The following is a 27,506-nucleotide window of genomic DNA, read 5'->3' as shown; positions in this document are numbered from 1 at the left end:
CCCCTCATGTTGTTAGTTTGCCTGGAATGAGGCAGAAAGAAGTTCTGAGTTATCCTGGGCTTTTGTTTTAGGTGATTTGTGTGGGAGATGGATGGGGCAAGTAGTGGCTAGGGTAGATAACCATTCATTCAGCCAGCTCCCTGGAGTCTACCATGGATATTTGGACAGCCCATGCTTTACATTGCTCTGTTCCACCTGTGTTCTACACAGGGAAGTTGCAGTTAATTAGGCAATATAGTTTCAAATTCAGTTATCTATGAAATCTTGGCTGTAGAACATCATTAAGAAACAAAATTGATTCTTCAAGGAATGGATTGTCTTCTTAGACACTGTGATATCTCTTTTCAGAGAAATGCTTTCTATCCTCCACAGGCTTGAAATATAATCTTCTTGATCCCAAGAAGATTCCTAAGACCTCAATGACAAGTGGTTTGGTTCAGCAATTCCAACATGTAGTCCTGCCCTCTGTGACTCCATTAGCGACCCTCATTTGCTCTGTAATTGCCATGTTGGTAAGCATACTCATTTCTTGAGTTTTATCTGGTTTTTTTTTAATTTGATTAAACTTCAAATTTAAGATGGTTATTTGTTTTTGCTCTGAAACATGATATTTGTATGGCTCTGTCTTGCTGTCTTTCTGAGGCAGATACCCAAGTAATACTGTTTATAGAGGAAAATCTCTAAGGATAGCACAGCTTTGCTACATTTCACTCACATAATGTATGCAGAAAAGGTTTCCGATGGATGTAGCATATGGTGCCTGGTAGTTAGTAGCACTTCATAAATATTTATTAATTGATAGTAGAAAAGTCCTACCTCAGTGCCTTAGTGTTGAAGAGAGGTGACCCTGAAATCTTGTAGACTGTGCCTATAGAGTACAAGCTGTTACATGATCTGCTCAGCTAGAAAGGCTTTGGGCACAGTTCTAGTAACAGATTCTGTCTGCTGCATGAAGACCAACTTATTTCCGTTCAGAGAGATCCATCTCCAATAGACTAGGCACCAGGTGATGAATTCTTTGCCCATGACACCCATGAAACAAAGAAAAAAGTTAAAATTGTGCTCAGTCCTATGGAGCATCCTTCCATTTCTACAATAACAATAGCAGTAGGGGGCAGAGGATTCTTAGAAGTGCAGTTATTAGATCATCTTTAAACATTAACTTAATTACTGATAGTCAAATTGTGAGATACTTGTCTAATGATGGATTTGTTGATATATTACAAAGAAAACTAAATCATCAATATTGTCATTCTCATATAAATGAAACAGAAGATAAAAGGAGGTCTCCTTAGAGAGACAAATGAAGTGTTGAAAGAATTGCCTTTTTTTTACACCTAAATGTAACACAAAACATAATTTCATGGGATACTCGGTCATTTAGATTTGCAGTGCTCAAGATAAGCATAACCAACAGACCACCATGAAGGCAGCTACACCTTATGGGCCAAAATTTAACACAGGAAAAGAAGCAGTAGAGGAGTTAAAGAATTCAGTAAAATCCTTCAACCCACCAAAGATGGACATAAGGGAAGATAGTGTAAAATGTTAAATAGTGTATTTTGAGATTAAGAAACTAGAGAGTGGGGGAAGCTAGATGGCACAGTGGATAGAGCACCAGCCCTGGAGTCAGGAAGTCCTGAGTTCAAATCCAAACTCAGGCACTTAACACTTACTAGCTGTGTGACCCTAGGCAAGTCACTTAACCCCAATTGTCTCACCAAAAAAAATTTAATTTAATTTAATTTTTAAAAAGAAACTAGAGAGTGCAGAGGTTTATAGATTATACAAAAGCCTCATACCTATATATCTTAAATACTTTATTCAGAAGAAAGTAAGAAGGTACTGGACATGGTGAAGATCAAACTACATGCAAAAAATTGAAATTAACTATCCTAACAAGAGAAATGACTGGAATAATTTCTAAAGAAGCTTTCCATGTTCAGTTAGACCACTGACCTCAAAAAAGGGAGAATAACCACTTCCAAGGTAGCCCATCACTCTGTAGACAGCTCTGTCAGGAAGTTTTTCCTTATATTAAGCCTAAATGTTCTTTGCAACTTCCATCCTTTGTTCCTGAATTGGCCCTTTGGTATCAAAGAGAATAAGTCTAATCTCTGTTCTTTTTTCTTTTTTAATTTTTGCAGGGCAATGGGGGTTAAGTGACTTGCCCAGGGTCACACAGCTAGTTAAGTGTCAAGTGTCTGAGGCTGGCTTTGAACTCAGGTCCTCCTGAATCCGGGGCCGGTGCTTTAACCACTGCACCACCTAGCTGCCCCATCTCTGTTCTATGTGGCAACATTTAAATTACTAGAAGGTAGCTATCATATTCCTCCTGAGTCTTCTCCCCTCTAGGCTAAACATCCCCAGCTCCATGGCCTCATGAAATGTGCTCAAGGCCTTTCACCATCCTAGTTACTCTCTTCAGGTCATGTCCTCTCCACTTTTATCACTGTTACTCTTAAACTAGCATGGCCAGGAAACAGCACACTACTGCAGATGTTGTCTGACTAGGGCAGAGTACAGAGGGACTAGCAGCTACTTACTTACTCCTGGCAGCCGTGCCTCTCAGTGAACTCAATTCACAATTGTTGTTGTTTTACTTTCCTATCACACTATTGACCCATTAAACCTGCAGCCCACCAAACCCCCTGTCATTTTGAGACAGACTTCAGTCTAACCGTACCTCTGCCATCTTGCATGTGTGAAGTTGATTTTTTGAACATAAAAGTAAAATTTTACATTTAACACTGTTGACTTTCATCTTACAAGATTTAGCCTGATTTCTAGCCTTTCGTGATATTTTTGAATACTGTCATCTAGTATGTTAAATTTGATGAACTTGTCATTTATGCCTTTATCCATGCCATTGATTATGTTAAGTAGTACAGGGCTAAGCCCAGGTCTCTGGGCACTCTACTAGAGATTTTTTGCCAAATTAACATTGAATCATTAACAGCTACTCTTTGAGTCCAGCCACTATCATGTTTTCTAATGGAAATTTAACTGAACATAAAGCAGTTGCTACAGATCGACCAAAAGAGGCCAGAAACTTCCTTTGCCAGCAAACACTTGATATCTTTACCAGAAGGCGACATGGCAGCCAAGTGCAACCACTGTTTAGAACATAAAAGCAATTTTCAAAACTTTACAAAGGAATTTTGTGGAAGTTTCACACTACAAAACACCTAAAAGCCATGGAGAAGAAAAAGGATTTCAGAAACCTTAGTACTGTAACTATCCCAAGAGCTTTTCAGGGTGATGTTGAAAAGAAAACAATAGATGAAAAATGTAATAGATCTTTTGGCATCATCTATAACAAACTTATTATCTTCGTAGATGACAAAAGAATCTCTGTATCTGAACTATAAACTCTCAGTTACTGATGGAAATGGAAGTATAAGATAGTGGAAATGCCCTTAAAAATGAAGGAAGGAGCTAGGCAAGGCCAACTATATGCAAAGGCAGTCCATAGTGAAGGTGACATTTTGAAGTCATTGAGGAATTAGTTCTCAGAAATGATTTAGAAGATTCTACCTACCAACCTATATTTCTACTTTCTTATCTATAAAATTTGAGAATGAAGCTACTGAAGTTAATGATGAAAATATTAGGAAGTATGGCTTTTTAAAAATTTGCCAAAGGAAACCATATCTTTACAATTAGGCAATTTAATTGATCAACAAACATTTATCAAGCCCCTCACAGGCAAGTACAAAGAATGAAACAGACCCTACTCTGAAGGAGCTCCCATTTTAATGAAGGAGATGACCAGGACATATAGAGAGGGGTAGATAGATATCATAAATATACAATGAATATACACAAAGTAGTTAAATAGAAGGTAGTTTGGGAGGGATGATACTAACAGTTGGAATAGTGAGGAAAGATTTCATGCAAAAGAAGGTGCTTGTACTGCATTATAAAGGAAAAGAAGGATTTCCTGAGACAAAGGTGAGGAGGAAGTATGTGCCAGCCAGGGAGGTGGCAAGTGTAAAGGTGTGGAGACAGGAGATGGGGTGTCATGTCAACAACAAAGAAAAGGCCAGTCTGTCTGGTTGGTCAAGGGTCAAGGGAGGGAAGGAGAGTAACATCCAGTGGCTATGAAAAGATAGATTGAGGTCAGTTTGTATTGGGCTTTAAGAACTAAACAAAGGAGTTTCCATTTGATCCTAGGGGTAATAAGGAGGCTAAAGTTGATTGTGTAGAGGAATCATCTGGTCAGGTCTGAATCACTTTGGCAATAGTGTATTGAATGGACTGAAGTAGGCAAAGAATTAGGAGACCAATTAGGAGGCTGATGCAGTAACCTGGGTGATAGTAACAGAGGTGATAGGCACCAGAACCAAGGTGGTAGCTGCATGAGAAATGTGAAAGTGGTATTCTCGAGATATTGTAGAGGTACAAATGTCAAGATTGAAAAACTGATTGGTCATGTGAGGTAAGGGAGAATAAGTAGTCAAGGATAATATTAAGCTGGGAGACTGGCGGGATAGTGCTTCTTTTGACAAAAATAATGAAGTTTAGAGGAGGGGAATATTTTGGGGAAAAGAGAATTCAGTTTGGGACATCTTGAATTTAAGATGTCTTCAGGATTTTCAGTTTGAGATGTTGGGTAAACATTTGGTGATTAAAGACTGAAGCTCAAGGGAGAGCATAGGGTTCAATATTTAAATCTGGGAGGCATCTGCAAATAGATAATAATTAAATTTATAGAGGCTGATGAGTTACAAGGAGAGTATAGACAGAGAAAAGAAGAGCTCTAGGAGCCTTTTTCTTTTTTCTTTCTTTTTTTTTTTTTTGCAGAGCAATAAGATAAGCATGAAAACAGAAAAAATGTCAAATTTGTTATTTAAGAGATCTTTATTAACTGTGGAGACATCACAACATCAGTTGAGTGATGAGGTCAGAAAGCAGTTGCAAAGGGTTGAGGAATGAGTGAGAGGAAAGGAAGTAGAAGTTGCAAGTGTAGACAACATTTTTATGGAGTGTACCTGAGAAAGGAAAATGGAGGGATATATTAGGATAGTAGGATCTAATGAAGAGTTTGTTTCTTTTTTAGATAAAGATTTTGGTGATACAAAAAGAACCAATTGATAGGGAGAGGATAAATATTCAAGGAGGCAGAAAGGGATGATTGAAGATAAGTTCTTATGGAAAAGATGGAGAGGATAATATCAAGTGTATAGGCAGAAGGGTTGGCTTTGGCACAAAGAAGGGCCATTTCTTTGTCAGAAAAGTGAGAGAGATGATATCAAAAGGTTTTTGAGGATTAAACAAGATTATATATGAAAAGCATTTTGCAGACCTTAAAGTGCTATAGAAATATTCTTATTAAGATATAGAGACTGAGAGTAGAGGAAACATATCAAATTTTTCTCAGTAAAGTAAAAGGAAAATTGTTCAGCCTAGGAGAAGAGGGAGTGTGGGAGACTTGGAAGAAGATTTAGAAATAGCATCTATGAGTAATGAGATGGTGAAACACTTAGCTGAAAGGTATAAAGAAATACAAGATCCCATTGGCTCTATTATTGATTTTTCTAGTATTCTACAAGTATTTAACCAATGATACAGTAAAATGCGACCTTAATAGTAATAACGAATTTTGCATTGCACATTTAAGGCCTACAAAGTCTACATTTATTCTGTGGTTTGACTTTCACAGTAACCTCATAATGTAGCTACTACAAATATTAGCTCCATTTTACAGATGAGAAACAAAGACTTAAAGAAGTTATGGTATCAGAGGTAGAATTCAAACCCAAGTTGGTATTGACTTCAAGTTCAGTATTCTTTTTGCTATACCATGTTGCCTCTACAGATTGTTACCCATACTTATGTTAAGATCATTTATGATTCTTTGATGGATTAAATAACAAATAACTTTAATCAGTTATTCTCTAATGATCAGTGTAAGACAGTGCATAAAAGATGGAGACATGTGCCCAGGCAAAGGTGTTTAACACTGCCATGGAGGATGTTCAATACAAAATGCAAGTGGAAGATAAGTGGTGATGTCTTCCAGTTGATTTTGTTTGTAGATGACATTGTACTGATTGCATTGAGCCCCAGAATACAAACAGTATGAAGAACCTTCTTATCTGACCTTTATAGCCATTTTTAGGGATTCAGTCCTAACAGTCCTCGCAAAAGAATCCAAAAAAGGTAGAGGGCCCCTAGTCTGGATTAGGAAGTGCAGTGCAGGTGAGATAATCCATAAAAGCAGATATCTTAGCCAGATGCTGCAAATGAAAGATGAGCTTGGACCAGATTGAGTTGGGGGAAAGGAGCAAGTTGGATTGCCCTTCAGGAACTGTAGAATACTTTCAGTGGACTCAAGCTGTTTCTTGAAACAAAACCCCATATTTTTAACTAATTTTTTGGGGGGTAATGCAATGTGGATGTGAATTGGGGAATGCCTTAATCTCTGAAAAATCTACCAGCAGGAATTTACTGAACACCTACCTTATGCCAAGCACGGCGGATACAAAGAGAAAAGTGAAACCTGCTCTGCCTTCAAGGAGCTTACATTCTACTGAGAAGCCACAGGGTCAATGACCTAAAAAGAGACTAAAAAGGAACCTCAGAGGCCAGCTAGACCAAACCTTTCATTTACAGATGAGAAAACTAAGGTTAAGTGACATGTCTAAGGTTGCACCCAAGGCAGGATTTGAACCAGGTTCTCTGACTCCAGAGTGAAAGGATACAGCATGTTCACAAATAAGTAAATACAAGATGTATATAAAATAAATACAAAGTGATTTTGAAGGTGGTGAGGCACTAAGAACCGAAGGAATCAGGACTTGGAATTCAATGAAAAGATATGGTGGGTATAAATTGGCTCTAGCATATTACCAAAAATGACTTGCATTCAAAAAAGTATATAAGAGATATCATCCAGGAAATGTATGATCAGAATGAGATGGGCTGGTTTTACAAGAATATGTTACAAAAAATAGCCAGAATGCATCACTGTTCTTCATGGAATATTAGAAGACCTAGAGGAAGGTCTCCCACATATTGGATGGGCTCCCATGGATGATCTATTAAAAGACACAGATGAGTCTCATAGGGTGAGAAGAAGCAGAAGGCTTGTGAGCTGCATTGTTAGGGGGAAATCATAGTTCAAGATGATGATAGAGAAACTGGTCAGAATTTGCCCAAATCAGAAACTAGGTATAGACCAACATCTCACACCATATAATAAAATAAAATCAAAATGGGTACATGATTTACACATAAAGAGTGATACCATAAGGAAATTAAGAGAACATGGTATAGTTTATCTGTCAAATTTATGGACAGGGGAAGAATTTAGGAGCAAAGAAGATAAAGAGCATTATAAAATGTAAAATAGATCATTTTTATTATATAAAATTTTAAAGCTTTTACGCAAACAAAACCAATACAACCAAAATTATAAGGAAAGCAGAAAACTGAGTTTTAGCAACAAGTATCTCTGATAAAGTCCTCATTTCTCAAATATATAGAGAACTGAGTCAGCTTTTTAAAAATAAACATTTTTGGGGGCGGCTAGGTGGCGCAGTGGATAAAGCATCGGCCCTGGATTCAGGAGTACCTGAGTTCAAATCCAACCTCAGACACTTGACACTTAACTAGCTGTGTGACCCTGGGCAAGTCACTTAACCCCCATTGCCCCGCAAAAAAAAAAACAAAAAATAAAATAAACATTTTTATTTATTTAAAGTTTTAAGTTCCAAATTTTATCCCTCCCTCCCATTCCACCTCCCAGGCAACCAGATATAGGTTATACACATGTAGTTATGTAAAATACTTCCTTATTAGTCATTTTGTATAAGAAGGCAAATAAAAGGGAAAAAAATCAAAGAGTAGAAAATAGCATGCTTCAGTCTTTGTTCAATCAATATGAGTTCTTTCTCTGCAGGTGGATAGTATGTTTCATCATTAGTCCTTTGGGATTGTCTTGGATCATTATATTGCCGAGAATAGCTCAATCATTCATAGTTCTTCATCAAACAGTACTGTTGTCTCTATGCATGATGTTTTCTTGCTTCTGTTTGGTTCACTATACATCAGTTCATATAAGTCTTTCCAGGCCTTTCTGAAATCATCCTGCTTGTCATTTCTTATAGCACAATAATATTCCATCACTATCATGACCCATAGCTTGTTTAACCATTCCCCAACTGATAGACATCCCTTTGAGTTCTAATTCTTAGCCACCACAAAAAGAGTTGCTATAAATATTTTTGTTTGGTTTTTGGGTGGGGCAATGAGGGTTAAGTGACTTGCCCAGGGTCACACAGCTAGTATGTGTCAAGGGTCTGAAGCTGGATTTGAACTCAGGCCTTCCTTGAATCCAAGGCTGGTGCTTTATCCACTGCACTACCTAGCTGCCCCCTGCTATAAATATTTTGGTACAAATAGGTCTTTTTTCTCTTTTTGGGGATGTCTTTGGGGTATAAATCTAACAATGGTATTGCTGGATCAAAGGGTTTTATAGTTTTATAGCCCTTAGAACATAGTTCCAAATTGCTCTCCAGAATGGTTGGATCAGTTCACAACTCCACCAGCAAGGGCTAGGGGCAGCTAGGTGGTGCAGTGGATAAAGCACTGGCAGCCCTGGATTCAGGAGGACCTGAGTTCAAATCCAGCCTCAGACACTTGACACTTACTAGCTGTGTAACCCTGGGCAAGTCACTTAACCCTCACTGCCTTGTAAAAAAAAAAGAAAGAAAAAATATAAAGGGCTATACAAATGTATTCTTTTATTATTTTGACAAAGATGGGAGGAAGGAAGTTTATGGTGTTCATGCATTTGCTTATTCAACAAACCTTTACTAAATGCCTAATAATTTATGCATTGCCTTGTGCTGGGTATTGGGGAAGGCTGATGGAGAGATAAATAAGATACTGCCTGACCTTAAAAAGCTTAAGATTTAATAGAGAAAATATGAAACATACACACAGATAATTCTCATAGAAGTTGGGATATGTTAAATACCCAAGAGGAATACAAAAATGCTATAAAAACAAATAAGGGAGGGACAGCTATGTGGCGCAGTGGATAGAGCACCAGCCCTGGAGTCAGGAGTACCTGAGTTCAAATCCGGTCTCAGACATTTGACACTTACTAGCTGTGTGACCCTGGGCAAGTCACTTAACCCCCATTGCCCCACAAAAAAATACCCAAAAAACAAAAAAGCTAGGAACTTAATTATATAGAATCTTAAGGAGGCAGCGAGCTAGGGGATATAATAGATGGAGTGCTAGGCCTGGAGTCAGGAATACTTGAGTTCAAATCTGGCCTCAGACATTTACTAGCAGGGTGACCCTGGGCAAGTCACTTAACACTCTCCTCTCCCTGTGTGCCTCGGTTTTCTTATCTGTAAAATGATCTGGAGAAGGAAACGGCAAACCACTCTAGTATCTTTACCAAGAAAACCCCAGATGGGATCACAGAGTCAGACACGACTGAAAAATGACAAAACAAAAAGTATTTTAAAGCCAGAGAAGTCTTTTGAGGTGATCTAGTCCAACTCTGATTTTTCAAATGAAAACATTTAGGCCCAAAGAGATTATGGTTTGCCCAACATCACATAACCTAGGTTTACTGACTCCAGATCTCGTGTTCCTATTTAAGTAATTTTTACCCAACTAATCTACAAAGTTGTAGTTTCTTTCCTGCCTCCAACACTTAACAGCTGTGTGACCAAGGACAAATCACTCTTCCGAACCTCAGTTCCCTCATTTAGAAAATGGAGGCTCATAAGTGGGCATTATCTACCTCATAGTATTTTTGTGAGGAAAGTGTTTTGTAAACCTTAATGAACCATAGAAATGAATTGTTATAACTTTTAATTCTTATATTATTATTCCTATAAGCTACCCAGGAGCCTTTGGGCTCTGCTGGGATTTAATAAATTACAGCTGGAGATGTGGCAAAGGCTTGTACCAGACTTCTCAAACGTTAATGTTAGTGTATTATAATTGACTTTTGACAAATACAATTGGTTTTCTAGAATAAAACATTTTCCCCTTGCTTGGTGGTTCTTTTAGTTAAAAACTCATTGAAACTGTGATCAGTTCTTCTAGTGGGTGAAGATTATCTCTGAATTATATCGTATCTCATTGATTATGCAAGCATCTAACCAGCCTGAAAAAATATCTTAAAAGTTTATTTTAAAATAATACTGGGGGGCGGCTAGGTGGCACAGTGGATAGAGCACCGGGACTGGAGTCAGGAGTACATGAGTTCAAATCCGGCCTCAGACACTTAACACTTACTAGCTGTGTGACCTTGGGCAAGTCATTTAACCCCAATTGCCTCACTAAAAAAAAAAAAAATACCGAAGTCTCATTTTTGTCTGTTGTTTCTAGCCCTCTGTGTTCTGTCTTTGGTTTAAACCCCAAGGGCCCAGAGGCTTTCTTCGATGTCTGATTGTTTGTGCACTAAGCTCCTTCATGTTTGGATGGCACGTTCATGAAAAAGCAATACTCCTAGCAATTCTCCCAATGAGGTAAGCAAATTTCACATGTGTGCCCTCCATACATCCCTTTATTCAGATTCTTGTTTCCACAGATCATAATGAAACTGTTATCCTCAGTTTGATTTGCCTTTTCCAAATATAAGAACTCCACATACAGAATACCACATACAGAAACAGACTTCTCCCAGTAGTTAATCTACAATTCATTCAGCAGATATTTATTGAGTCTTTACTCTGTCCTAGACCTTTGTGGGGGATATACAGCTATGAATAAGACGTAATCCCTGCCCTTGTGCAGCTAACAGCCAAGTAGGATGGATAAGATAAAAGTACAACTATCAATCATATAATGATTATAAGTAAAGTTCACACAGTGCTGCAAGGGGTCAAAGAATACAAAAAGTCTCTGAATTGGGGGAATGTGCAAAAGGCATCTAGTTTGATACCTTCCTAAACAGGATCTCCTCAAGAGCATTTCTACCAAGTGGTTAGGCAGCCACTGGTTGAAGACCTTCAGTGACAAATCTTCCCGCTATTTCCTAAGGACAGCCCATTATACTTTTTGACAACAATTATTGCTTCTTTAAGCTAAACATTACTAATTTCTTTACCTGTCACTCAGATGAAATGATTTCCTGTCCTTCCACCATCCTAGTTGCTCTCCTTTAGACAGATTCCAATTTTCCCATCATTCCTAAAATCTGATCACTGGAACTATAAACAATATTCCAGATTCAGCTTAATTACTGGCTCCCTTGTTCTGGACATTATGCCTTTCTTAATGCATTCTAAGATCACATTGTTGGTTTCGAATGCTGGATCTCACTGTTGACCCATATGAAACTTACAGTCAAGAGGGTAAGACCACCAAATCTTTTTCACATGAATTTTTTTCTAGCTATACTTATAAAAGTTGCTTGTTTTCCTTTCTTTTTTTTTTTTTTTTTGAAACCAAGTTGTAGACTGATCTACCAGTATAGGAACTCTGATACAAAAGGAAATTTGTTTAGTCTGATATGAAATGTTCTTGAAGTCATGCTGATTCTTCATCTTTTTTCCCATTTCATTATTAATATGCTCTAGAATTTCATCAGAAATCAAGCTCACTAACCTAAAGTTTGAAGATTTTACCCTCTTCTAAACTTTTTTGAGAATCAGGATATTTCTCCTTTTCAGGTGATGTAGCACTTTTCTTATTCTCTGTGATTTTTTCAGAGGTTACTGTTGGAAGCCTAGGAATCATGTCTACCAGTTTTTCAGTACCTTAAAATGTATTTCACTCCCTCTTCTGGTGGCTTGAGCTTATTGAGAAAAGCTTATTTTAGTTTTCAGCTCCCTTCTCATCTCAGATTCCTGGCCTCCCTCTCTTCCTTCAAGTCTCAGCAGAAGTCTCATCTTCTACAAGAAGCATTTCTATATCCTCCTTAGTTTTAGTGTCTTCCCTCTGAAATGATCTCCAACTTGTCTAGAACTTGTTTGTACATGGTTACTTGTAAGTTGTCTCCATTAGACTGTGAGCTCCTTGAGAATGAGGACTATCTTTTACTTTCTTTTGTATCTCCAGCATTTAATGCCGTGCCTAACATAAAGTAGGTGTTTAATCAATGCTTTTTGACTTGACAGCCATTTTTGTTTTATCCTTCCAAAGTTTATTTTATCCAGTGTAAAGATCATTCATCTTGTTAGATTAAAACAGAAGTATTGTTGATCTTTTATACACATTTGAGACCAAAGCGTTTATTCCTAGGTATCTTCTTAACTATGTGTAATTTAAGATTCTAAATGTGGATTCTAATCTGTTCCCCCAGTTTTGGGGGAAACTGACTAAAAATCACTGATAAAACGAGTTTAGGTTTTTAAGGGTTTATTGGAAAATAGAAAGAAAAAGATTGAGAACAGAATTCTAACAGCCTGGCATTCCTATCTTTCCTCAAATTTCCTGTGAAGTCCTCTGCCGCCACCACCATCAAGTCAGGAAGCCAAAAAGCCCCAGCGTTCTGTGCGCAGGCTCCCTTTCCTCCTTCCTGTCTCCTCCCAGACCATAGGAGGCTCCTCACGTTGATTGGCTGGTAGCCTTGATAGACAGCACCCATGAGCAAACGTCATTTCCTGACGCCAAGGAAAAGCCACAATGCCTCTGAGGCATTTTTCTCATGGTGGAGCTTTCCCACAGCAAGTCTCCAGTAGGTGGCGTCTTTCCAATCATTACAACTATTAACTCCTATGTGGATTACTGATCCTCCCTGTGGATAGTCTTCCTACATTGTGCCTGGTACTTTGTTACCTTGATTAACAGAAATGCACAGGCCATTCTCTACTTCCTCTTCAGTTTCCAGTTTATTTCTAATCTACCCTCTGTCCTTTCAGATGGGAGTGGAAGATTCAGTAGTCCCGAGTCTAGTTCTGTCTCTGCCATCAACTTTCTAAGATATGTCACTTAACCCTTCACTAGCTCTAAAATTCAGGAACCAAATGAGATATTGGATATAAAAGTACTTTAAATACTGTAAAATTTATACTGGGGTGAGGCATTATTTCCTGTGAGTGTATGTGGATAACTAAGGTAAATTTAAGCACATGTTCAAAATACTGTGAAACTTATAAGCAAAAATATTGGCAACTTTCTATTATAGAAACTTTGAGTACAACATTTAGACACAGTAAAGAGGTTCTGTAGTGATGCATCCTTTATAGATAAATAGTAACTGAGAATCAGAAATTCACATGACTTATTTTTTTCTCAGTATTCTGAAGAGGATTTGTCCTGTTTATCTGTCATCCATCCCCTCTTTACCCTTTCATCCATTGCCTCTTTATTCCCTAGTGCAGTCTTTTTATTGCCTTCTTGCCTAGACTACTGTAGTAACTTCCTGACCTGTCTTTCCACCTCCAGATTCTCCCCTTCAGTCTTCCAGAGGAGGAGAAGACCATATCTATCTTATATATGCTGAGCTGGCTGAAAACAGGACATTTCAAAAGATTGAAGGGCTGTGCACTTCAGTACCTTCCTGTCTGTTCCACTAGGGTTTAAATTAGCCAATGTGACTTCATCAATTTCAAGTTTCCCCTGGGGAACAAAAGCTTATGGCTACTAGAGGGCTAGAAGTGGGTTAGAAATGAGTTCAAATTCCACCTCTATCACTTACTGCCTTCATGACCTTTGGAATGTTGCTTAACTTTCCAGGGGCCCAGTTTCCTCATCCTTAAAAGGAGGGGATTGTACTAGATGTCCTGTAAGGCCCCCTACAGCTCAGGAACCATGATACTATAATAATGGGTGTGGGGGAGAGAAAACTTTCTCTTTGTTTTATAGATTATAGTGATCATGAAATCAGTTATCCTTCTCTTGGCCTGTCATCTTGTCCATCCTCAATCCTGCATAGCCCTACTCAGAAACGTCAACAACAGCAAGCATTCTTGGAATTCTTATAGCAGTTTGTAACTCTCTCATAAATCTGTTGCACTCTGCTTGATATTATGTTTGTATGTGTGGCTTATTTCCCTTGCTAGGTGGTGAATTCATCTTTGTGTCATCCTCCACTGTCCCCACCACCACCACACCCAACACCTGACACTGAGTCTTACAGCACAACCCAGCAAGTATTATTAAGTGCCTACTATGTACAGAGTCCCATGCTAGGCATGATTGGGGGCTATAGAGAATACAAAGCTTCAATAAAATGGCATTCCTGCTTTCTAGGAGAGGGATTGGATACAGAGGCTGTAAAAGAGTATTATATGATAAGTGCATTAGAGAGTTAAAAAAAACAAAGGTGGTTTTTGGCCAAGGAGATCAGAAAAAGTTTCATGGAGGAGGAGAAGGTGGTAAACAGTCAACAATCAAATCAGTAAATTTAGAATAAATGAAAAAGTAGTAACCTGAACTTGTCACTTACATTGAAAAAATGTTATCAATTTGCATCACTCAACAGAAAGTAATAACAACTCACAATGATTTGAGCACTTTGAAATTTATAAAGCACTTTCCTCCCAACAACTGTGTGAGGCAAGCATCATCATTCTCATTTTACAGATGAGGAAACTGCAGGTCTGAGAAGTTTAAGTAAATTTAGCTCTAGTCAGTGTGGGGCCAGAATTCAAGCCCATATGACCTGACTCTGAACTTAAAAGAATTCACATTTTTTTAAAGTAATTTCGGGGGATTGTTTATAGGACAGTTAATCAACATGAGAATTTTTGTTCCAGTCTCTTGTCTGTAGGAAAGCCACAAGATGCTGGAATTTATCTGCTTCTGACCACAACCGGCCATTATTCCCTCTTCCCATTGCTTTTCACAGCCCCAGGTAAGTGGGCTTCCTGCTTCTGGCGGTTTGACCACCCTCCTCTTTGCAGTAAGACTCATTTCTAGCTTAATGTTCTGTCTTCACTTAACATAAATGACTAGTCCAGGGGCATTACAAAGAAGTCTGGCTACTATCTTCATTGGTGAATCATTCATTCCCTAAGGTGCTACACCCTCTATTTTACCTCTAACACTAAAAACCTTGTACTCCCGTAAAAATGCATAATTAAAATGCTAGTCATTGTCCTCATCCAGCACTTTGAAATGTACTTTATGAAAACCCATCTAGATCTGGGAAGCATCTCAGACATCATCAGTGCAACCTTCTGAGACCCAGAGAAGTTAATAGCTTTGCCTAAAGTCTCAGAATTTGAGCTCACAGCTTCTTGACTTGGAGCAGCTAGGTGGCGCAGTGGATAGAGCACCAGCCCTGGAGTCAGGAGTACCTGAGTTCAAATCCGGCCTCAGACACTTAGTAGTTTTGTGACCCTGGGCAAGTCACTGATCCCTATTTGCCTCAGTGTCTTCATCTGTCAAATGAGCTGGAGAAGGACATGGCAAACGCCAAGAAAGCCCTAAATGGGGTTATAAAGAGTTGGACACAACTGAAGACGACTGAATAGCAACAAAAGCATGCCGAAGTCCCACAATTTGGCAGTACCATGACCTTCCAGCTTCATCTTAGCAGTCTTCTCCAGACCCCTACAGCCCAGCCAAAGGGATCTACTCTACCTGCTGAACATAGCCTGTGTTTTCCTATTTCTAATCTTGGCTCAGGACCTGTACCTGGAAAGCGCTCTTTGAATTCCTGCCTGTCCTTTAAGCTCATTTCAAACGCTGCCTCCTGTAGGAAAACCTATCCCGTTTCACTTTCCCTGCAGTTACTACCAGGTTTTTCCTTTCACACCTCACATAACACTCTGTTATCTTTCTAATGTACTTATAATAGTGTATGATACATTATTCTTATATTTTTGTGTCTTCGCTCTCCCCAAGATTATAAATTCCTTAAGAGTAGAGACGTTGCTGTTCTAAACTTTTTATCTCTTCAAAAGTAGCAATATTTTGTATACAGAAGGTATTTTAATAAATGCTTATTTATGAATAAATGAATAATCTGTACTTTTGTTTTTTAGAATTCCCTATTAAAGTGTTACTCATGCTACTATTCACTGTTTATAGTTTTTCATCACTGAAGACTTTGTTCAGGTAATCAGAAAAAAATTATTTAAAATTGCATTTGGTTTTATAAAATATGCTGTTTCTTAAGTAATTGAATTTATCCTCTCCCAAAATTAATACATTATAAATTAGATCAGTTTTTAAGCAGAGAATTTGGAGGAATATACTCCTTTATTGAACTCAGCTGTGACCCATATCTACCAAAATTCATATTTCACTAAGTAGGTAAGTGATTGTGAAATGAGTTGGATATGTCTGATCTGGTATCTCAGCTAGTCATTAGACTTCTCCATCCCCACAGCTCACAGCCAACCCCCTTAGGAGCATCTCAGCAGAATTTCGATCAACTGGGCTTGGGTGATATGGGGGTTAAATGGAGAGTGCTGAGAAGTGTTTATAATTTACCATTGTTTTGTCATCCATTTTTCCATATGTGAAACCAGAAGCAACTTGGTATTTATAAAGAGCATTAGACTTAAAACGAGACCCGTCCTTGTGTGGTGCTGGGCAAGTGCCTTCGCTGAGCCTCAGCTTCCTCACCTGTGAGATGGGAATAATAATGCTTATTTTTACCTCCTTTTTTCAAATAATAATGTGTTATATAAATGTATATTGTTATTTTTACAGACTCAGAGCTGGAAGGGACCTTACAGATTTAATCTCACATTTTCACTTTATAAAAGAGAAAATGGTGGCTGAAAGAGGGGAAGTAATTGACTTCAGTTGGTACAGTGAGCCAAGGACAGAAGTGGCCTAGAATAGAAGCCCTGCCCCCTAGCCTCATGATCTTTGCACCACACCACATGGTTTCTCCTATTTTATTCCTTCAGACAATGGAGTTTGGAAATTTGAACTGGAAAAATATTCACTCAACTAAAGGGACAGCCCTAAACCAGCCTTTTTTCTTTCTTTCTTTCTTTTTTTTCTATAGAAAAGAAAAACTTCTTAATTGGATGGAAACCATCTACCTCATTGGCTTGGGGCCTCTGGAAATCTGCTGTGAACTTGTATTTCCCTTCACCCCCTGGAAACTAAAGTACCCTTTCGTTCCTTTGTTCCTGACTTCAGTATATTGTGCAGTAGGCATCACATATGCTTGGTTCAGACTGTCGATTTCAATGTTGCCTGGCCCTGCTGTCGGCAAGGCAAAACTACGATGAATAAAGGGACTGCTTGGATGACTTCCAGGCAATTACCTCATGGAAAATTAACCAGCATTCGAAAAAGGTTGCTGGTGGCAGAAGCCATTCATTTCAGTGGGTCCTGTTTTGAACATGTCTGCACTATTCTTCCAGGCTACCCACTGATGTTTTTCATTCAGAGAGGCTCTATTTTCTTTCTTTCTTGTTTTTAAATTAGAAAATACTGGTGTTGCCCACCACAGCAACCTGATTGTCACCATGGTGAGAAGTCACTTGCCCTTCTAAAGCTATGAAACAGAAACGCTACCTCCCTTAAAAGTGTCTGTTGGAGAGATGCAGATTGCTGTGCTGAATATAAATCTTGCTCAAGATAAATAATAGGTTCAAATCCAAACAACTTAGTTATTTATAGCCCACCAAATAACTGCTGTCAGGATAGAAAACATAATTACAACCACACGCTGGGGGCAGATGTAAATAAAATACTACTTTATATTTCTGCATTAAGATTTTTGGCTCATTGACAGATAGGTTTCCCATTGGGACACATATAAGCAGATGGTGTCTTGGTCACACTGGGTACCCCCTTGTTCTGGGGGTCCTTTTAAATGAAATAATAGCATGACACAAATGAGGGGTGGGGGTGTGTGTGTGTGTGTGTCCCTGTGTGTGTGTGTGTGTCCTTGTCCGTCCACTTTGGCTTTCTGCTTATGTAAAATCAAGAATGTACTTTGATGTTTGGTAATGCTGCCAGCAGAGGGAGCACACAGTGCAAGCAGTTGTCTTTGCAAATATTTACACAGCCCATTGAAGATGATCATTGAATCATAGAATGGTAGAGCTAGAGGGGACTTGAAAACACAGTGTTTGGGGTGGAAGAAATCTATTTAAATCCCTCATTTTATAGAAGAGAGACCTGGGGAAGGGGGTTCTTGAAGTTAGGTGACTTATCCAGGGTCCCACAGCTATTCATTGGCAATAGAGGAACTAAAAATAGTCTAAATCAACTATGAAAGGAAGTTATTCATAGGAAATGGGGGAAGGGAGTGTTCCTTCATTGTTACCTTTAAGTATTTAAAGGACTGGAATATGGAAGATGAGCTCCATGTGTTCTCCTTGTTCCCAGAGGGCAAAGGTAGGAGCAGTGGTTGGAAAATGTATTGAGGCTTATTTAGGCTTGATATATGGGAACACTAACAAAGTTACCCCCAAATTACTGCCTTGAGAGCTAGTAGGTCCCCACTATGAAACTTGGAGAACTACTTGTTAGAGATATAGTATATATTGTTGGCCTAGATGGTCCCTTCAAGTTCTGTGATTTTTGTCTTGCCTACTTTCTTTTCTACCTTCAAATTCCTTCCTCTTGAAGCTTTTGAATATCTTTGGACTTTTCGGTCTGGATCTATGATTTCATTCATGTGGGACCCTTCTAATGTAAAAACAATACATACACCCAGAACTCCCCTGTAAGTCATTATCTTAGAGAATTGCCTGGGTCCCTGAAAGGTTAACTAGATTGTGGTTGGTTGCATACTTGTATTTCAGAGGCAATCCTTAAGTTCTTAACTTCTAAAACTGGCACTCCATCCACCATGCTTCCTATCATATACCTCTGGAAGAGCATAGCCAGACTTTGCCTCATCTTATATGTACATGAAGAAGTCTGAGAACCCAGACCTATTAAAATATCCCAAATGAGTTTTCCTGCCTGCCAGCCACTGATGACATAAAGAAGGGCATTTTGTCAATTGAAGAAATTTGAACTTTGATTTGAGAACCACCCAGAACACATGGCTGCCCCTGAAATGTCAACCAGTGTGAACATTGCCAGGCAAGAGACCTGCGCCTATTTTAGTTGGTCACATTTTTGCCAGTGAGTGTCCAGATGCCAAACCCAACTGAAAAAGATGGTTGTCATAAACTGCATCTGGATTAATTTTGACAAGGCTGAATTTTAATTATGTTTTATAACGTATTAGAGAAAAGTAACACGATATTGGTGAATGCCTCATAATTCTGTCATTGCTAAAAAGAACAGATGGCTTTCAGCCTTCCCTTCCTCTTCCCCTTTTCCTCAGAAGAAAAATAGTGAAAATGAATAAACCAGGATGCTCATCTTCAATTTATTTTTTGAACTTTACCTAGAACAAAAAATCATCCATAGCCAGTGAGGCTGGACCCTTACATTTGAGAGTATTTTTTTCTTTAAAGAACAGAATAAAAAGAGGGGGGAGGGAAGGGAAGGAGAGAATTCAGAACTCAAAATTTTTTTAATGTTCAAAATTGTTTTCACATGTAACTAAAATATATATATAAATTTTAAAGTTAAAAAAAAAAAGAACAGAAGAATATAGAGGTTTGCCTGCCACAACACCAGAAGGGTGACATCAAGCATGTCAAACAGCAGCTTTCATTGATGATTGAGTTGGAAGGGACCTGAGGTTATCTAATTTAAAGCCTTCATTTTACAGAGGATGTAATTGAAGCCTGCTAGTGGCAGACCTGGGACTAGAACCCAATTTTTGCCTGAGTTATATTAGGTTAATGCTCTTTGTATCATACTAAATTATGCTTTCATGTGACTGTCTGCCCTCCATTCAACTAGATTTGGGTTGTCCTGTCCTCTGCTCTTAGACCTTATGAATCTATCAGTTATAAAGAATGAGCATCAATCTCTAAAATGAAGAACCAGCTCTAAATTTTTCTGATTATGACTGATTTGTGGATGTTTTAGCTAGAGATACTTAACTCCTCTGGACAAGCTGATACAAAAGATGACAACCTATTTGCAGCTTTAGTGTGCTGTGGAACCTTTTTTGTATTTATGCTGATCATGTTTGATGCAATTTTCTCTAACACTCATTCCTGGATGATGGAGATCTTTCACATTGCTTTTTTTTTTTTTTTTTGTGAGGTAATGGGGGTTAAGTGACTTGCCCAGGGTCACACAGCTAGTAAGTGTCAAGTGTCTTAGGTCAAATTTGAACTCAAGTCCTCCTGAATCCAGAGCCAGTGCTTTATGCACTGTGCCACATTGCTTTTCAATCCTGAATTTAAATATACCCTAGAAACTAGATTTTTTCTAGTTTTCACAGATACAAATGTGACTACCTAATTTTTTTTTTGGCCGGTCTATGATAATCCCCATCACTTTCACAGTGGTGCATATTCCTGTTTATTTATATAGTCATACTCTTTTCATTTCTGGTTAGATGTATTGGATATACATAGTGACTACTAGATTTGTATGATTTTTTCATATGACCGTTGATAGCCTAGATTTCTTCCTTTGAAAACTACCCGTTCATATCCTTTGATCATTTATCAGTTGGCAAATTGTTGTTCCTATAAACTTGCCCCTGTTCCTTCTTGTTCTTATTATTGTGTTTTGGTCATGTCTGAGTCTTCATGACCCAATTTGGGGTTTTCTTGGCAAAGATACTGAAGTGGTTTGCCATTTCCTTCTTCAGCTCATTTTACAGATGAGGAAACTGGGGCAAACAGGGTTAAATAACTTGCCCAGGGTCACAAAACTAGTAAGTGTCTGAGACCACATTTGAACACAGGAAGGTGAGTCTTCCTGACTCAGCTGGTACTCTATCCACTGTACCATGTAGCAGCCCTGAATCTGTTCTTTACACATATTTTGGTTTTGGTTTTGGTTTTTTTGCAGGGCAGTGGGGGTTAAGTGACTTGCCCAGGGTCACACAGCTAGTAAATGCCAGGTGTCTGAGGTCAGATTTGAACTCAGGTCCTTCTGAATCCAGGGCTGGTGCTTTAATCCACTGTGCCACCTAGCTGCCCCTTTACACATATTTAAATGAAACTTTTATCAGAGAAACTTGATGCAAAGATTTTGCCCAATAGTTCCCTTTCTAATTTTAACTGTATATTGGTTTTGTTTGTGCAGGAACTTAAACCTTGTTATTAAAATTGGCTATTTTATCATCATCAGGGTTGTAAGGATCAGATGAGTTATTTTTAAAGCACTTAGAACAGTGCCTACTGCATAGTAGTATTTAATAAATTTTTCTTCCCTTCCTCCTTGTCATCATCTTTAATCTTCTCCGCCCCTTGTTTGCTCATGTGTTTGTCACCTATTCATAGATCTGAGAGGTAATTTCTTTGTTTCTTTAATATATTTAACTTCTTCTAGCTGGCAGAAATTAGTTTTAAACCAACACCTCACACCATTTACCAAGATAAGTTCCAAATCAATACATGACCTAGCTATAAGAGGTCGGGAGGTCTTCCATGATTGCAGGCAGTCTCTCTGGATTGTTGTGAAGACCAAAGGACAAAGTATCTAAAGCACTTTGCAACTAGAAAGCATTAAAAGCTAACTGCTGCTATTAATGAAAAAAGTGACCAGTGCACTCTTCCAGGAGCAAGATGGATCGATATCTTTCCAGTCACCACCAACCATAATGGAATCGTTCTTTTCAACTGCTCTGGAGCTGCTATAGTGGCCACATCCTGGTGGATGTTATTTTCTCTTTTACTGATTACTTGTCTTCTTGACAAGTGACTAGGACAGAGATGGGGTTACCTCTCTCTTTCCTCTTATCTTTCTTGGTTTCCAAAAACTCAGGTCCTATCATGTTGTTCTCCCTACCCCAACTCCAGCTCAATAAATTCCAGTGGTTCCCTATTGCCTCCAAGAACAAATACAAAATGCTCTGTTTGGCATTCAAAGCTCTTCATAATCTGGCCCTTTCCTACCTTTCCAGTCTTCTTACAACTAATTGCACACACACACACACACACACACACACAAAATCCACAATGCTGTTCCACAAGCCTCCTGTCTGTTCTACAAATAAGATACTCCAACTCTTGCCTCTAGACGTTCTCTTTGGCTGTGTCCCATACCTGGAACACTCTCCTTCCTCTGGTTTCCTTCAAATCTCACCTTCTATGGGAAGCCTTCCTCATCCCCTCTTAAGTCTAGTGTCTTCCCTCTTAATTATTTTATATTTATCCTGTATACAGCTTACATTGTATGTATTTGTTTGCATGTTGTATCCCTCATTAGATTGTAAGCTTCTTGAGGGCAGGTACTATCTTTTGCTCTTTTTTTTGTATCTTCACTTATAGTGTCAAGCATATAGTATGTGCTTAATAAATGTGTACTGATTGATTGATTCAGACTCTCTCTGCAAACAACTCTGTCTTAGCTTATGGTTGGTAACTGAATTTCCATTTTTCTGTCTATGATCAGGTTCTTTATCACAGAACAGTTCTGATGTTTATATTTCCCTAGTTATTAACCTAAAAGCTTTCTAATTATTTATATGCAAATCACTGAAGGATAATGTGCTCATTCACTCAGATGTTCTACCTCTAGTCACATTCAATTGGGCAATTGCTGCCTCAGAGCTCTAAATAAAACAACTTCAGGAAGTACTTTCCTTAGAACTCTTGAGTAGATCTATATCCCAGACAAATAAACTGTCAAGGCAACTGCTTTTCTCAAGGCCAACTTATGTCCCTAATAAGTAAACTCTCAAGGGTCATTCCCTTACATGTAAAATGGGAGAGGGCAAGGGCTGACTAAATTTCTAAAACACCTTCTAACTTTAACATTCTATATGCTTCATGTAAGGAAACTATATTTCTTCATGAAGCACAGGGGGAGTGTGAGAACCAAGAGCCCCTGCCAAGAAATAATTCGACCTTTCAAAGGTCAAATTGGCATCTCAGAAGTTGACTAGCAATTCATGGACCGCCTTTAGCCCAGTTAGCTTGGAGCTGTGTGTGGGGACCACCCCACTTCCTGTTCTACAGAGAGCTTCCAGTGAGACTCTCTCTTGGGAAGCATGAGCAGCTAGGTGAAGGAGCTCTTTTTCTCTCTCCAGCGTATGTCTGAGCTAGGGTTTTTTCCATTTTTTCAGAGATGTGCTCTCCACTCTTTACTAACTTCTAATATACTTTAATAAATGCTTAAAAGCTATAAGTAAATCCTAACTAGTTTCCCCCACACACTGGGGGGCCGGTAAGGACACACACATTAGATTTTAATCATCACAGATGGTATTTCAGTGAGTGATTTCCCATAAGCATACTTGTCTTCTAGTCCAATATTCTTCCTTTCAACAAAGATCTTATCCAAAGAAAGCCATATATTCTGAGAGACCAATTATTCCTGGTGTCATCAGAATGGCTGACTAATCCAAAAGCTTACGCTCTTAGAATCTTGACATATACAATTCAACATACATTTGTTAAGCACTTACTTTTCATGCACTAGAAATATAACAATTGAAAATAGATTCCCTAAATTGAAGGAGCTTATGATTTATTAAGGGAAATAAGACATATACAAAAGCAATATAAGGTAGTATTCGGTGATATTGTAAAAGCTGGAAAATTTGCCCACTCTCCCAGCACCAGCACCTTCCCATTAGAGTAAGTGGAAAATATAAATTTATCTTCCACAAGGGATATACATGATGATAGCTGAAGCTGGTAACCTAGAAAACCTGAACACAGTTCAGGGGAGGGCGAAGGAAGAGGGAGAAGAGGCTTGCAGGAAAAAATGATGATAACCTAAAGAGATTTCTTGAAGGCACTTTGGGCCCTCACCTTGCACTGAGAGATGGCATCAAAGGATTACTGAACTTTACGTGAAGACTAATAGCACTGACCTGAGAAATTAGGTGATCATACTATAGTGTCACAAGAGATATGGAGAAAAAAAGGAGAAAATATCTCCTTCATTTTCCTCCCCCCACCACACACGCACATACTCCCTGTACAAAATGGGCTGAGCTGGGACTTGTGAGGAAATCTATACTCAATACTATAGATAACCACAAGGCCTTGTATACATTGTAGGAACCAATAGTTATTTGTTCTAGGATTTCTAGTCCTTCCCTCTTTTTATGAGACTTTCCTCTGCATATTACATTATTGGTCCTCTGGACTCATTGCACTGATAACTTCTGGGTCATGTATTGATTCTTCCTGACAGAGAAGTAAGTGATGGACTCAAGATGTAGTGGGAGGCATATACTTATACACAATGTGGAATTCATTTTGCTTGACCATGCATAGTTCTTTTTTCTCCTTAATAGTATTTTATTTTATTTTTCCAGTTACATGTAAAGGTAGTTTTCAATATTTGTTTTTATAAGTTTGGGATTTTGTTGTTGTTGTTGTTACTGTTTTTTGATGAGGCAATTGAGGTTAAGTGACTTACCCAGGGTCACACAGCTAGTAAGTGTCAAGTGTCTGAGGCCATATTCGAATTTAGGTCCTCCTGACTCCAGGGTCGATGCTCTATCTACTGCGCCACCTAGCTGTCCCCCTTTATAAGTTTTTTAGTTCCAATTGCCTCTCCCCTCCCCTAGACAGCAAGCAATCTGATATAGGTTATATAAGTACAATCACATTAAACATTTCCACATTAGTCATGTTGTGAAAGAAGAATCAGAACAAAAGGGAAAAACCTCAAAAAATAAAAAAAAAAGTAAAACTAATATGGTTCAGTCTGTATTCAGATTCCACAGTTCTTTTTCTGGATGTGGAGAGCATTTTCCATCATGAATCCTTTGGAAATGTCCTGGATCATTGTATTGCCGAGAAAAGCAAAGTCTATCACAGTTGATCATCACACAATGTTGCTCCTACTGTGTACAATGTTCTCCTGGTTCTGCTTACTTCATTCAGTGTCAGTCCACTTAAGCCTTTCCAGGTTTTTCTGAATTTTGCCTGCTCGTCATTTCTTATAGACCATGCATATTTCTTACAAGGGTTTTGTTTTTGTTTTTCCAACAGAAGAGGGGAAAGTGGAAGAAAACAAATGCTTGGGATCCGTGGGATGGGGGGGGGGGGGCATGGAGGTACTGGAAATTTCTCCTGCATTCATTAATATGTAATTGTTATTACAATGTAACTACTATGTACTTGAAAGTAGGGAGTTGTTTTATGTACACCTGGTTCCCTAGGCTTCCTCCACAGGGATTATGAGCCAATACAGTGAGAAAATGCTTTCAAAACATTACTGAGCCCTTTATGTCATGAAAGAGTTTCTAACATAAGAGTTTTCTGGGACTGCTCATTGGAATATTTATCATTTGCATTTGTGGAAGCTAACTGTCAGTAGTATTCTTTGAAAACGTTTGCCTAGTGGGCAATGCATGGTGGGGAGAGGATGAGCCAAGAAGATACTTTATTGTGCATTAGATACATGCATTGGGATGAATTCTGAGCTACACAAAGTATACTATTCAAAGGACCCTGCAGGGGGCAGCTAGGTGGCGCAGTGGATAGAGCACCGGCCCTGGAGTCAGGAGTACCTGAGTTCAAATCCGGCCTCAGACACTTAATACTTACTAGCTGTGTGACCCTGGGCAAGTCACTTAACCCCAATTGCCTCACTAAAAAAAACAAAAACAAAAAAAAACAAAGGACCCTGCAGGCTGTTTTAGGTTCTCTGATTAGATAGAGAATAGTGAATAAGAAATTCAAGAGATCATTACCACTCTATGTGCATTTTCTGAGACAATAGATAGAGCCTTCAAAATCTCTTAGGGATATATGTTCAGTGGTAGTGGGATGGCACATGGCCAACCTTGAAACTAGCTCTGCCAAATTTGGAATTATGTGAGAAAAGTCGCTAAACTGTTCATAAACAGGATAGCATTCCTAGGTGTGTACTCACAAGAAGGTCAAAGACAAAGAGAGCCCCTATAGATCAAGGTAGTCATAGCAACACAAAATTGTAAACGGAGAAATGCCCATGAATTGAGGAATAGTTGAATAAACTGAGGTATGTGAATATAATTGGATATTATTAGAGTATAATAAGTGATGACTGGGGAATTCAGAGAAATTAGCTAATGCACAGTGGAGAAAGTAGAACGAGTAGAACATTCTATACATAATGACTATAATATACATGAAAATGATATTTAGAAGCCACAAAACTGATTAATTGCAATGACTCATCTTGGTCCCTGTGAACTTATGATGAATCATACCTCTTTCCTTTCTCTTTAGAGGTAGAGGACCATGGTTGTAAAATGTTCCATTTGCTGCCAGAGTTGTTTTGACATTTGACTTTGCTTTACTAATTTTATTACAAGATAAGACTTTATGGGAGTGGAGGTGTATTGAAAAATAACAATTGGTACAAAAAAAAAACAACTTAAAGGCATGGATAAAACTTTTTTTTTTGGTAGGGCAATAAGGGTTAAGTGACTTGCCCAGGGTCATGCAGCTAGTAAGTGTCAAGTGTCTGAGGTCTGATTTGAACTCAGGTCCTCCTGAATCCAGGGCCGGTGTTCCATCCACTGCGCCACCTAGCTGCCTCGATAAAAAAAATTTTAAGCCCATGTCATCCATAGTTATAAATCTTTATCCAAGAACTGAAACAGATGTTACAACTCAGTCTAGGTAAATCCCCTAGAGAAAGTTGCCATTATTCTTAGGATATGTGGTTGCCCCCTAGAAGAGGATAAGAAATTTGGACCCTAGCTGACATAATGTTACTTCGATGCTACAGAAGAGACAACTGTCTGGAGAGATTGCATTTCATATTTGAATCTTTGTTTCAAGTGTATTTCTTAGAAACAGCATGTTGAATTTTGCTTTTGTTATCTACTTCCATTTTATGGGTGAATTCATTATGTTCACTTTCACACTTAGTATAGTGTGTATCCCTCTAATATCCTATTCTTTTATGGGGTTTTTTTCCTTCTCTTTGCTCACAACTCACTTTACAAAGAAAAAAAGAGTGGTGAGAAAGAAGTATGCTCAGTACTAGTATTCTTTGCTTGATGCAATCTGTTTCCATTCTGCTCTCCCTCTTTTCTTTCCTTTGTGTAGACCTCAATCAAAAATCTTTCCTTTCAAAACTTTCTTGACAACTCATCTACCTATTTTAGAGTTTGTTTTGCTTATATTTCAAAGTTTCTACTAAGCTGAAGTCTTTTTTTTTAATCATAAACTTTCACTAAAGGTCCATTTCACTCAAGATTATAATCAGTTTTCCTGAGTAAATTACTTTTTATTATAAGTCTATATAGTTTGCCTTTTGAAAAATCATATTCCATGCTTTGTGGTTGTGACTGACTCTTTGGTATCAGAACTCTTTCTTTCTGGCTGTTTGCCATGTTTTGGGGGGGTTTGTTGTTATTTTTTTACCTTAAATCTCTGGGTTTTAGCTATGATGTTCATCTGGGCATTATTCTTTCATGATTTCTTGAAATATGATGTTCAAGCCCCCTTTTTTGGTCGTGGCTTTCAGGTAATCCACTAATTCTTAAATTGTTTCTTCTTGATCTATTTTCCAGGTCAGTTATCTTTTATTGTTGTTTGGGGTTTTTTTAGTTTGTTTTTGTTGGGGCAATGAGGGTTAAGTGACTTTCCCAGGGTCACACAGCTAGTAAGTGTCAAGTGTCT

The 27,506-nt window shown here is 38.4% G+C and overlaps 1 protein-coding gene across 1 annotated transcript in view; it reads left to right on the top strand.

The window, feature by feature from the left end:
• The window catches only part of ALG8 (ALG8 alpha-1,3-glucosyltransferase), a 54,238-nt gene extending 33,375 nt beyond the window's left edge, over positions 1 to 20,863 (top strand). The window contains exons 9-13 of the mRNA XM_043993260.1: positions 373 to 512; positions 10,363 to 10,502; positions 14,679 to 14,776; positions 15,912 to 15,984; positions 16,889 to 20,863. Coding sequence (XP_043849195.1) covers positions 373 to 512; positions 10,363 to 10,502; positions 14,679 to 14,776; positions 15,912 to 15,984; positions 16,889 to 17,117 — 680 coding nt within the window. The 3' untranslated portion in view covers positions 17,118 to 20,863. The remainder of the gene's footprint in view (positions 1 to 372; positions 513 to 10,362; positions 10,503 to 14,678; positions 14,777 to 15,911; positions 15,985 to 16,888) is intronic.
• Positions 20,864 to 27,506: the final 6,643 nt, after the last annotated feature.

Source organism: Dromiciops gliroides, chromosome 3 (assembly GCF_019393635.1).
Source record: "Dromiciops gliroides isolate mDroGli1 chromosome 3, mDroGli1.pri, whole genome shotgun sequence".
NCBI classification, from domain to species: Eukaryota; Metazoa; Chordata; class Mammalia; order Microbiotheria; family Microbiotheriidae; genus Dromiciops; species Dromiciops gliroides.
This window is presented reverse-complemented; position numbering and strand designations above follow the sequence as displayed.